General features: G+C 48.5%; 1 protein-coding gene across 1 annotated transcript in view; it reads right to left on the bottom strand.

Annotated features, from left to right (window-relative positions):
* chrdl2 (chordin-like 2) overlaps positions 1-12,901 on the bottom strand; it is a 69,726-nt gene that overhangs the window by 44,459 nt on the left and 12,366 nt on the right. Inside the window, exons 3-4 of the mRNA XM_078412040.1 lie at positions 7,325-7,437; positions 4,096-4,192 (exon numbers count right to left, since the gene is read on the bottom strand). Coding sequence (XP_078268166.1) covers positions 4,096-4,192; positions 7,325-7,437 — 210 coding nt within the window. The remainder of the gene's footprint in view (positions 1-4,095; positions 4,193-7,324; positions 7,438-12,901) is intronic.

Raw genomic sequence — 12,901 nt, 5'->3', positions numbered from 1 at the left:
CTGTGGCAAAGAATTCCACAGATTCACCCCCCTTCGACTAAAGAAACACTATTCCTTGGAGCATATGAAGATGAGGGGTGATCTTACAAAATCACGAGAGGAATAGAACGGGTAAACGCAGAGTCTCTTGCCCAGAGTAGGGGAATCGAGAACCAGAGGGTTTAAGATGAGGGGCGAAAGATTTAATAGGGAAGTGATTTGTAATTTTTTCACACAAAGGCTGGTGGGTGTGTGGAACGAGCTGCCGGAGGTTAAGAAGCAATCGGACAGGTACACGGATAGACACAAAAAGCTCAACGGGTCAGATAGCATCTCTGGGGAAAAGGAATAGGGGATGTTTCGGGTCATGACCCTTCTTCAGACTGAGAGTCAGGAGGGATGTATGGATAGGACATGTTTAGAGGGATATGGGCCAAATGCAGGCAGGTGGGACTAGTGCAGATGGGACATGTTGGTCAGCGTGGCCAAGCTGGGCTGAAGGGCCTGTTTCCACGCTGGATCACTCTATAACTTTCTATGACTCTAACATCTAGTCCACAGGAGATGGCATTGAAGGCAGGTGGAGGTTCACTGGCGCCAAACAACGTGTCTCTACATTTCTTTTTAATAAAATAGTGTCAAAGGAGATGTATTCTCATTAAAGAATAATAAAAACTGACGATCGTGGAGGGACTGAGCTCCAATGTGTTTCCAATCAGGAGAGTCAAGAGACTCCACGATGATTGATGTGTGACGTGCAGTTTGCCTGAAACTCGTGCCAAACATCAACGTTGCCAAGACAAGATTTCGCCCACAACAGCAATTAAATACGGAGCTCAAGAATACGAGACTTAAACCCTTCCACTCCCCCGAACCAAACGTTTGAGCGCCATAAAAGTCAACGTTTATTCTACTTAATTCTCTTTGTGGCAGGTTTACTAGCATTGCAGTAGAATTTAAACCGAGATTGAAAAACTACCCCCATTAGTCTGACCAGAAATCTTACATTGTTTATCATTTCAGAAATATCCACAATCAGAGAAGAGACTGAATACGCAGAGAAAGAAAACAGACTCAAAGGTTAATTACCAAGCATTCAAGAGAGAGCTGGATAGAGCTCTTAAGGATAGCGGAGTCAGGGGGGTATGGGGAGAAGGCAGGAACGGGGTACTGATTGAGATTGATCACCCATGATCACATTGAATGGCGGTGCTGGCTCGAAGGGCCGAATGTCCTCCTCCTGCACCTATTGTCTATTGTCTATTGTCTATTGATTAGTTTTGTTTAGTTTAGTTTAGAGATACATCGCGGAAACAGGCCCTTTCGGCCCACCGGGTCCACGCCAACCAGCGATCCCCACACATTAACACTATCCAATTCCCATTAGGGCCAATTTTTACATTTACCAAGCCAATTAACCGACACACCTGTACGTCTTTGGAGTGTGGGAGGAAACCGAAGATCTCGAAGAAAGCCCACGCAGGTCACGGGGAGAACGTACAAACTCCGTACTGACAGTACCCGTGGTCGGGATCGATCCCGGTTCTCCGGCGCTGCATTCGCTGTAAGGCGACAACTCTACCGCTGCGCCACCGTGCCCGCCCACGGTGTCAAGGAGTAAAATTAGACAGTCAGATCCCTAAACAAGTAGCTTATGGGGCGACCAGAAACAAGGACGGCACGGTGGCGCAGCGTTAGAGTTGCTGCCTTACAGTGAATGCAGCGCCGGAGACTCAGGTTCGATCCTGACTACGGGCGCCGTCTGTACGGAGTTTGTGCGTTCTCCCCGTGACCTGCGTGGGTTTTCTCCGAGATCTTCGGTTTCCTCCCACACTCCAAAGACGTACAGGTATGTAGGTTAATTCGCTGGGCAAATGTAAAAAAAATTGTCCCTAGGGTGTAGGATAGTGTTAATGTGCGGGGATCGCTGGGCGGCGCGGACCCGGTGGGCCGAAGGGCCTCTTTCCGCGCTGTATCTCTAATTTTAAAAAAGGAACTGCAGATGCTAGAATCTTGTGTGAATCACAAAGTGTTGGAATAACTCAGCGGGTCAGGTGGCATCTCTGGAAAACATGGAAATATTCAGTTTGTAGTAGGGTCCCGATTTGGAACGTCACCTATCCAAGTTCTCCAGAGATGCTGCCTGACTCGCTAAGTTACTCCAGCACTTTGTGCCATAGTTCTTTGTAAATCAGCATCTACAGTTCTTCAATAGACATAAAGTGCTGGAGTAACTCAACGGGTCAGCCAGCATCCCTGGAGACAAAGGAATGGGTGATTAGTTTATCCATTTGTTCTGTTGTTCTTTGGAAAAGGAGTCCTCAACACTATCCCCTTAAGGTTAGAGAAGTTCATACCGCTGGGGTGTAAGGTGCCCAAGCAAAATATGAGGTGCTGTTCCTCCAATTTGCGTTGGGCCTCACTTGGACAGTGGAGGAGGCCCAGGACAGAAAGGTCAGTGTGGGAATGGGAAGAGGATGCTTATCTCAGCGCCTTACTGCACACGTTGACATTTGTTTAATGGCAAGGTGGGAGGGAGACGATGTCCTAGACAACCCTCTGGTCCTAGACTCTCCCACTAGTGGAAACATCCTCTCCATGTCCGCTCTATCCAGGCCTTTCACTATTCAGTAAGTTTCAATGAAGTCCCCCCTCATCCCTCTAAACTCCAGCGAGTACAGATAGGCCTAGTGCTGTCTGGTCCCCTGCAATAATCACAGAGAACCTTGATTTCTCAGCACCTGTACTGCATGTGTTCAATAGACAATAGACAATAGGTGTAGGAGGAGGCCATTCGGCCCTTCGAGCCAGCACCGCCATTCAATGTGATCATGGCTGATCATTCTCAATCAGTACCCCGTTCCTGTCTTCTCCCCATACCCCCTGACTCCGCTATCCTTAAGAGCTCTATCCAGCTCTCTCTTGAATGCATTCAGAGAATTGGCCTCCACTGCCTTCTGAGGCAGAGAATTCCACAGATTCACAACTCTCTGACTGAAAAAGTTTTTCCTCATCTCAGTTCTAAATGGCCTACCCCTTATTCTTAAACTGTGACCCCTTGTTCTGGACTCCCCCAACATTGGGAACATGTTTCCTGCCTCTAACGTGTCCAGCCCCTTAATAATCTTATACGTTTCGATGGATATCAGTGGATCAGTGGATATTTTTAAGGCACAGATAGACAGACTGTTGATTAGTGCGGGTGTCAGAGGTTATGGGGAGAAGGCAGGAGAATGGGGCTCGGAGGCAGAGATAGATGAGCCGTGATTGAATGGCGGAGTAGACTTGATGGGCCGAATGGCCTAATTCTTCTCCTATCATTTATGACCTTATGATGTTATGACGTGTTGACATTTGTTTAATGGCAAGGGAGGGAGAGGAGGGGGGGAGAGGGGAGGGGAGGGGGAGGAGGGGAGGGTGAGGGAGGGAGAGGAGGGGAGGTGGAGGGAGAGGAGGGAGGGGAGGGAGAGGGAGAGGGAGAGGATGGAGGAGAGGAAGGGGAGAGGAGGGAGGGAGGGGAGGGGAGGGGGAGGGGAGGGAGAGGGGAGGAGGGGAGGGAGAGGAGAGGAGGTTGGGATGGGAGGGAAGAGAGAAAGGGGAGAGGAGGGAGGGAGGGGAGGGAGAGGGGAGAGGAGGGAGAGGAGGGGGAGAGGGGAGGGGAGGGAGAGGAGGGGAGGGGGAGGAGGAGAGGAGGGGAGGGAGAGGGAGAGGAGGGGAGGGAGAGGAGAGGAGATTGGGATGGGAGGGAGGAGAGAAAGGGGAGAGGAGGGAGGGAGGGGGAGGGAGAGGGGAGAGGAGGGAGAGGAGGGGGAGAGGGGAGGGGAGGGAGAGGAGGGGAGGGGGAGGAGGAGAGGAGGGGAGGGAGAGGGAGAGGAGGGAGGAGAGGAAGGGGAGAGGAGGGAGGGAGGGAGGTGAGAGGAATGGGAGGGAAGATGAGGAGAGAGAGAGGGGAGAGGAGGGGAGATGAGGAGAGGGAGGGGAGAGAATGGGAGGGGAGGGAGAGGGGGGGAGGGGAGGGAGAGGGGAGGAGGGGAGGGAGAGGACGGAGGGGAGGAAGAGGAGGGAGGGGAGGGAGAGTGGGAGGAGGGGAGGGGGGGTGATATCTGCCTTCCTTACCTGGTGAACAGCGGGGACAGCAGTGCTGAGGGATGGTCATGGGGCTAGAACAATGCACAGTCGGACATCTCACCCGATTACATGTCACGTGCCCATTCTGAAAAACAAAATGGAAACCTTACATTTAGCCCAGAACAGAAATCGAACGGTTCACACTGGAGAAAATCTAACGCCCACATTTGGTGCATCTACGATGTATTATCAGGAGTCACAGCACGAAGAAAAAAAATGTCTATAGATACAAAATGCAGGAGAAACTCACGGGACAGGCAGCATCTCTGGAAAGAAGGAATGGGTGACGTTTTGGGTCGAGACCCTTCTTCACGGCACCCGTACCTTCTCTCCAGAGACGCTGCCTGCCCTGCTGAGCTAATCCAGGTTTTCGAGCCTATCTTCGGTGTAAACCAGCATCTGCAGTTCCTCCCCACACATCTCTGGAAGTGGAGTGGACAGGCGACGTTTCGGGTGTGAAGAAGGGTCTTGACCCGAAATATACCAATCCACGTTCTCCAGCCAGGGCCGTCTTTACAGCATTATGGGCCCCGGGCAAAGCAGTGTACTGGGGCCCCTACGACAACTACTCACAGGACTTACCGAAAAGCACTTAGCGATGGACTTAGGGTGCTACATTGTTGCGAAAAGCACTTACAGATCGCTGTGAGAAGCACTTAGGGATGGAAAAGCAAAGCACTTAGGGAGCTAATTGTTGCGAAACAGATCGCTGTGAGAAGCACTTAGTGATGGAAAATGTTGCGAAAAAAACACTTAGGGACCGAAAATGTTGCGAAAAAAGCACTTATTGAACCTACATTTTTAAAGTAGTATTTATTTATTGCAAGTCACTTAACATACACAGATCAGCATGGGGCCCCTATGCTCGTGGGGCCCCGGGCAAGTGCCCATCAGGCCCATGCGTTAAGACGGCCCTGTCTCCAGGCATGTTGTACGACCCGCTGAGCTACTCCAGCAATTTGTGCCCTTTCCAATAATTAACCAATACTTAACCCGATCCCTAACCACACTGTTTATTGCAGTGGACAGTGAGGGGTGGCTTCAGAGATGCACAAAGTGCAGCAGGAACTCAACGGGTTAGGCAGCATCTGCGGAAGGGGAATGTTCTTCCATCAACAGCTTGATTGTTTAATCTCTTTTATTTTACTATCTTGCATTCTTGCCTTCTATTCTAACAAAACTAGACTAAACTATACTAAACTAAACAATGAATGAATGAATGAATAAGTTTATTGGCCAAGTATGTGCAGATACAAGGATATAGCCTTGGTGCTCCGCTCACAAATGACAACACAAACAAACAGTTAACAATTAAGAATAAAGCATAAACACATCAAAACAATAAGGATACAACATTACGGTCTAAACATGAGGGTGAAAATAAACCCGAGCAAAAAAGAGACTACAGACTTTGGTTGTTGAGTAGAACTACCACTCGTGGAAAGAAGCTGATTTTTATGTCCGGCTGTGGCTGCTTTGACAGTCCGGAGTCGCCATCCAGAGGGAAGTGCTTCAAAGAGTTTGTGGCCAGGGTGAGAGGGGTCAGAGATGATCTTGCCCGCTCGCTTCCTGGCCCTTGTGGTGTACAGTTCGTCAATGGGGGGGAAGGTTGCAGCCAACAACCTTCTCAGCTGTGCGAATGATCCGTTGCAGCCTCCGGATGTCGTGCTTGGTGGCTGAGCCAAACCAGACCATGATGGAGAAGGTGAGGACAGACTCAATGATAGCAGTATAGAACGCACATTTTTATATACACATACACACACTCATACACATATGTATGCACACACACACACACACACACACATACACTTGTACAGAAATATGCACACACATACATATGCACATACACACCCGTACAAATAGAAAGCACACACACACATATCTATCTATCTATCTATCTATCTATCTATCTATCTATCTATCTATCTATCTATCTATCTATCTATCTATCTATCTATCTATCTATCTATCTATCTATCTATCTATCTATCTATCTATCTATCTATCTATCTATCCATCCATCCATCCATCCATCCATCCATCCATCCATCCATCCATCCATCCATCCATCCATCCATCCATCCATCCATCCATCCATCCATCCATCCATCCATCCATCCATCCATCCATCCATCCATCCATCCATCCATCCATCCATCCATCCATCTATCTATCTATCTATCTATCTATCTATCTATCCATCCATCCATCCATCCATCCATCTATCTATCTATCTATCTATCTATCCATCTATCTCTCTTTCTATATGTGAATGTGTGTGTGTGTGTCTAGATATTATATATACACATACGCACATACATACATACGCACATACATACACTGTCACACACACGGGCAAAGCTTAACGTTATGAGGGGCAGTTTAAAGGAGATGCTTTTGGACAGGCACAAGGATATGTGGGGAATGGTGGGGATATGTGGACCATGTGTAGGCAGATAAGAGTTGGTCTTGGCATCATGTTCGGCAAAGACATTATGGGCCAAAGACATTCTTGTGCTGTACCGTTCTATGGTGTATACATGCATATATATTCATTGCCTTCGGTGGGAGAATCTTGGACCAGAGATCAGAGCCTCAGAATTAAAGGACGTTCCTTTGGGAAGGAGATGAGGAGGACTTTCCTGATCCAGAGGGTGGTGAATCTGCGGAATTCATTGCCACAGAAGGCTGTGGAGGCCAAGTCAATGGATGTATTTAAGGCAGAGATAGATATATTCTTGATTTGTAAGTTTGTCAGGGGTTATGGGGAGAAAGAAGGAGAATGGGGTTAGGAGGGAGAAATAGATCAGCCATGATTGAATGGCGGAGTAGACTCGATGGGCCGAATGGCCTAATTCTGCTGAAATCATTCTAAATAAATGAAATAAAATTGTTACAGTTGTGTGGATGGGTCAAAACAGTAATGGTAATGTTAAACAAAACTGGTTATTGCCTGAATATTCCAGCTGGGCTGTGTGTGTTTATGAGACTCTGGGTCTGATCAGGACACCTCAGTCGGATGATCTGAAAGAGGGTCTCGACCCGAAACGTCACCCATTCCTTCTCTCCGGAGAATGATGCCCACGATTGAATGGCGAAGTGGACTTGATGGGAACTAATTCTGCCTCTATCACTTATCAACTTCCGAACTGACACCCGGAGCCCCCGAGCGTGAGGGGCGGCAAAGAATAAAAAAGGGGTGACATTGAGGTACCTCAGAACACGCACAGTTGATGCAGTAGACAAATCCGTAGGGCTCGAGGAACGGGTGCCAACGCTCCCCCATCCGGTATCTCTTGTCTTGGAACATGCAGAACGTGTCGGACGCTGTTGGGGAAAGTACAACGACAGACAAGTCTCGTTTAAAAAAAAAAAAAAACGCAGGCAAGTGCCGAGTAAACAAACGTCGCGGGTACGAATAAGAATCGTAGCGGAGTCCCAAGAAGGGTCTCGACCCCAAACGTCACCCAGTCCTTCCCTCCAGAGATGCCGCCTGTCCCGCTGAATTACTCCAGCACTTTGTGTCGACCTTCGATTTAAACCGTCGTTTAGAAGGATGGGAGGGGATCTTATCGAAACGTACAAGATTATTAAGGGGTTCGGACACGTTAGAGGCAGGAAACATGTTCCCAATATTGGGGGAGTCCAGAACCAGGGGCCACAGTTTAAGAATAAGGGGTAGGCCATTTAGAACGGGATCAAAGTGATCATGGCAGATCATTCTCAATCAGTACCCCGTTCCTGCCCTCTCCCCATACCCCCTGACTCCGCTATCCTTAAGAGTTCTATCTAGCTCTCTCTTGAATGCATTCAGAGAATTGGCCTCCACTGCCTTCTGAGGCAGAAAATTCCACAGATTCACAACTCTCTGGGTGAAAAGGGTTTTTCTCATCTCAGTTTTAAATGGCCTCCTCTTTATTCTTAGACTGTAGCCCCTTGTTCTGGACTCCCCCAACATTGGGAACATGTTTCCTGCCTCTAACGTGTCCAACCCCTTAATAATCTTATACGTTTCGATAAGATCCCCTCTCATCCTTCATGGCTGATCATCCACAATCAGTAACCCGTGCCTGCCTTCTCCCCATATCCCTTGATTCCACTAGCCCCTAGAGCTCAATCTAACTCTCTTTTAAATTCACTCTGTGAATTGGCCTCCACTACCTTCTGTGGCAGAGAATTCCACAAATTCACAACTCTCTGGGTGAAAAAGTTTTTTCTTACCTCAGTTTTAAATGGCCTCCCCTTTATTCTTAGACTGTGTGGCCCCTGGTTCTGGACTCCAAATGATGTTTAGTGCAAGGTAAAGCCAGCAAAGTCCGATCAAGGATAGTCAGAGGGTCACCCATGAGGTAGATAGTGGTTTAGGCAGTTGCCGCCCCTCCTCCATGCCAACACCCACCAAACACCATCTTTACACCACGCAAAGTGTTTTAAGACTCACAATGACGAGCCTGAACTACTGACACAAGTTCAGACCAGTCTGATAAAGGGTCCCGACCTGAAACGCCACCTGTCCATTCTTTCCACAGATTTAGTTTAGTTTCGAGAGTGATAAACGGTGTAGAAACGGGCTCTTCGGCCAACCATACTAGCCTGTAATTTTCATTCAGGGCGGTTCTGCTGCAGTTGTACAGGGCATTGGTGAGACCACACCTGGAGTGTTGCGTACAGTTTTGGTCTCCTAATCTGAGGAAAGACATTCTTGCCATAGAGGGAGTACAGAGAAGGTTCACCAGATTGATTCCTGGGATGGCAGGACTTTCATATGAAGAAAGACTGGATAGACTCGACTTGTACTCGCTGGAATTTAGAAGATTGAGGGTGGATCTTATAGAAACTTACAAAATTCTTAAGGGGTTGGACAGGCTAGATGCAGGAAGATTGTTCCCGATGTTGGGGAAGTCCAGAACAAGGGGTCACAGTTTAAGGATAAGGGGGAAGTCTTTTAGGATCGAGATGAGAACGTTTTTTTTCACACAGAGAGTGGTGAATCTGTGGAATTCTCTGCCACAGAATGTAGTTGAGGCCAGTTCATTGGCTATATTTAAGAGGGAGTTAGATGTGGCCCTTGTGGCTAAAGGGATCAGGGGGTATGGAGAGAAGGCAGGTACAGGATACTGAGGTGGATGATCAGCCATGATCATATTGAATGGCGGTGTAGGCTCGAAGGGCCGAATGGCCTACTCCTGCACCTATTTTCTATGTTTCTATGTTTCTATTACCAAACTTTATTTTGTTTGTGTTATTTGTTGAATGCTATGCTTACATATCTTTTGAGCTTTAGACTTTAGGGATACAGTGTGGAACCAGCCCCTCTGCCCATCGAGTCCACGCCGACCAGCCATCACCAGCAGTATCCTACACACACACTAGGGACGATTTACCGAAGCCAATCAACCCTACAAACTTGCACATCTTCAGAATGTTGGAGGAAACCAGAGCACCCGGAGAAAACCCACGCGGTCACAGGAAGAACGTACAAACTCAGTTCAGCAGCCCCCTGTTAGTTAGGATTGAACCCGGGTCTCTGGCACCACGAAGCAGCAACTCTACCGCTGCGCCACCGCCTAATGCGCTCAGTTCCTCCAGCACTTTGCGTTTTGTGCACTATTCCAGCATCTGCAGTTCCTGGTGTCTCCATAAATGGTGGCGTGGCCTTGTAGAGGAAATAGTGACCTCTTGTCTTCCGCTGTCACTCGAATCCACACTTAGTTTCATCTAGTTCAGTTTAGTTTAGAAACAGGCCCTTCGGCCCACCGAGTCCGCACCGACCAGCGATCCCCGCACACTGACGCTAATATCCTTTTACATTTACACCAAGCCAATTAACCTACAAACCTGCACGTCTTTGGAGTGTGGGAGGAAACCGGAGCACCCGGAGAAAACCCACGCGGGTCATGGGGAGAACGTACAAACTCCGTACAGACAGCACCCATAGTCGGGATTGAACCAGGGTCTCTTGTGCTGTAAGGCAGCAACTCTACCGCTGCGCCACCGGGGCACCCATAAGATTAGATAAGATTAGCACAGTTTAATCCACTCAATTGATTTCAAGGGCAAGGGTTTGGTCTCTGACATCTTTCCTAGTGTGTCGACCCTAAGGACTTAAACATCAGAGAAACACAAGGAACTGCAGATGCTGGAATCTTGAGCAAAACACAAAGTGCTGGAGGAACTCAGTGGGACTGTGGAGGGGATGGATGGGCCACATTTCAGGCAGCATCTCAGGAGAACATGGAGACATGGCGAAGATGGAGAAACAGGCCACTTCAGCCCACCGAGTCCACATCGACCAGCACACTAACGCTATCCTACACACAATTTTACTGAAGCCTTTTAACCTACAGGGACTTTGGAGCGTGGGAGGAAACCGGAGCACCCGGAGAAAACCCACGCAGGTCACGGGGAGAACGTGCAAACTCCGTACAGACAGCACCCGCGGTCAGGATTGAACCCGGGTCTCTGGCGCTGTAGGGCAGCAACTCTACCGTGCCGCCCGGTTTATACCGAACGAGTGCCTCAGTCTAACTCCGTGAGCGAGTGGTTCTAATGTATAACATAAAACATAAAGTATAAAACACAAAGTGCTGGAGGAACTCAACAGGTCAGGCAGCATCTGTGGTGGAGGGAAATGGACAGACGATATTTCGGGTCTGAAGAAGGGCCACACCCCGAAACGTCGCCTATCCATGTTCTCCAGAGACGCTGCCTGTCCCGCTGAGTTACTCCAGCACTCTGTGTCTATCCTCTGTGTAAACCGGTATCTGCAGTTACTTCCTGACCTGCTGTGTTACTCCAGTCCATGTTATGTCTGGTGACGTCGTGAATGTTGAACGCTGCTTTCAGATCAAGTTACTCAGTCGGACAAATCTCAGGGCTGGAGACACAAGGAAGGAACTGCAGATGCTGGAATCTCGAGCAAGGTACAAAGTGCTGGAGTTATTGGGCGGGTCAGGCAGCATCCGTGGAGGGGAATGAGGGAATGGCAGACAGCGATTCACTGTTCATTCTGAAGAAGGGTGGCACAGTGGCTCAGCCGGTAGAGGCACTGCCTCACAGCGCCAGAGACTCGGGTTCGATGCTGATCTCAGACGCTGTCTGTGTGGAGTTTGCATGACCACCTGGATTTCCTCTAGGTGCTCTGGTTTCTTCCCACATCCCACATTTATGAATTGAAAAGAGAGTTAGATAGAGCTTTTGGGGCTAGTGGAATCAAGGGATATGGGGAGAAGGCAGGCACGGGTTACTGATTGTACGTGATCAGCCATGATCACAATGAATGACGGTGTTGGCTCGAAGGGCCGAATAGCCTCCTCCTGCACCTATTTTCTGTTTCTAAGAAGGGTTCGGAGATGGAGACAAAGTGCTGGAGTAACCCATCATGTCAGGAAACATCTCACGCTGCCTGACCCGTCAGCACTCTGTGTTTTGCTCGTGATTCCAGCATCTGCAGTTCGTTGTGTCACCAAACGCGATAATTTCTGACTGAAGCACTTGATCTTAAATCACCGTTCACCATTCACAATCTCACCACACAATTTACAACCATATAGAGGTGCCAGTTCACAAACCATAACTTGGGCCTCAACATAAAGCATGCTGTACAAAACACAAAGGAACTCAACAAGTCAGGCAGCATCTGTGGAGGGAAATGGACAGACGACGTTTCTAATCAGAAGAAGGGTCCCGCCCCGAAACGTCACCTTTCCATGTTCTCCAGAGATGCTGCTGAGTTACTCCAGCACTTTGTATCTATCTTCCGTGTAGAAACATCGATACATAGAAAATAGGTGCAGGTGGAGGCCATTTGGCCCTTCGAACCAGCACCGCCATACATTATGATCATGGCTGATCATCCACAATCAGTAACCCGTGCCTGCCTTCTCCCCATATCCCTTGATTTCGCTAGCCCCTAGAGCTCTATCCCACTCTCTTTTAAATTCATCCAGTGAATTGGCCTCCACTGCCCTCTGTGGCAGAGAATTCCACAGATTCACAACTCTCTGGGTGAAAAAGTTTCTTCTCACCTCAGTTTTAAATGGCCTCTCCTTTATTCTTAGACTGTGGCCCCTGGTTCTGGACTAACCCAACATTGGTAACATTTTTCCTGTACCTAGCTTGTCCAGCCCTTTTATAATTTTATATGTTTCTGTAAGATGCCCTCTCATCCATCTAAATGCCAATGAATACAAGCCCAGTTTTTCCAATCTTTCTTCATATGACAGTCCCGCCATCCTGGGGATTAACCTCGTGAACCTACGCTGCACTGCCTCAATAGCAAGGACGTCCATCCTCAAATTAGGAGACCAAAACTGCTCACAATACTCCAGATGTGGTCTCACCAGGGCCCTATACAACTGCAAAAGGACCTCTTTACTCCTCTGCTCAAATCCTCAGGTCACAGGGAGAACGTACAAACTACGTACAGACAACACCTGTAGTCAGGATTGAACCTGGAACTCTGGTGCTGTAATGTGTGTGGGACCCTTCTTCAGACCCTTTTTCTCCAGAGGCCACAGTTTCAGAATGTTGGGGGAGTCCAGAACCAGGGGCCACAGTTTACGAATAAGGGGTATGCCATTTAGAACGGAGACGAGGAAAAACTTTTTCAGTCAGAGAGTTGTGAATCTGTGGAATTCTCTGCTTCAGAAGGCAGTGGAGGCCAATTCTCTGAATGCATTCAAGAGAGAGCTGGATAGAGCTCTTAAGGATAGCGGAGTCAGGGGGTATGGGGAGAAGGCAGGAACGGGGTACTGATTGAGAATGATCAGCCATGATCACATTGAATGGC

This window comes from Rhinoraja longicauda, chromosome 15 (assembly GCF_053455715.1).
Source record: "Rhinoraja longicauda isolate Sanriku21f chromosome 15, sRhiLon1.1, whole genome shotgun sequence".
NCBI lineage: Eukaryota > Metazoa > Chordata > Chondrichthyes > Rajiformes > Arhynchobatidae > Rhinoraja > Rhinoraja longicauda.
Note: the sequence above shows the minus strand (reverse complement) of the source record. Positions and strands in the feature narration are given on the sequence as shown.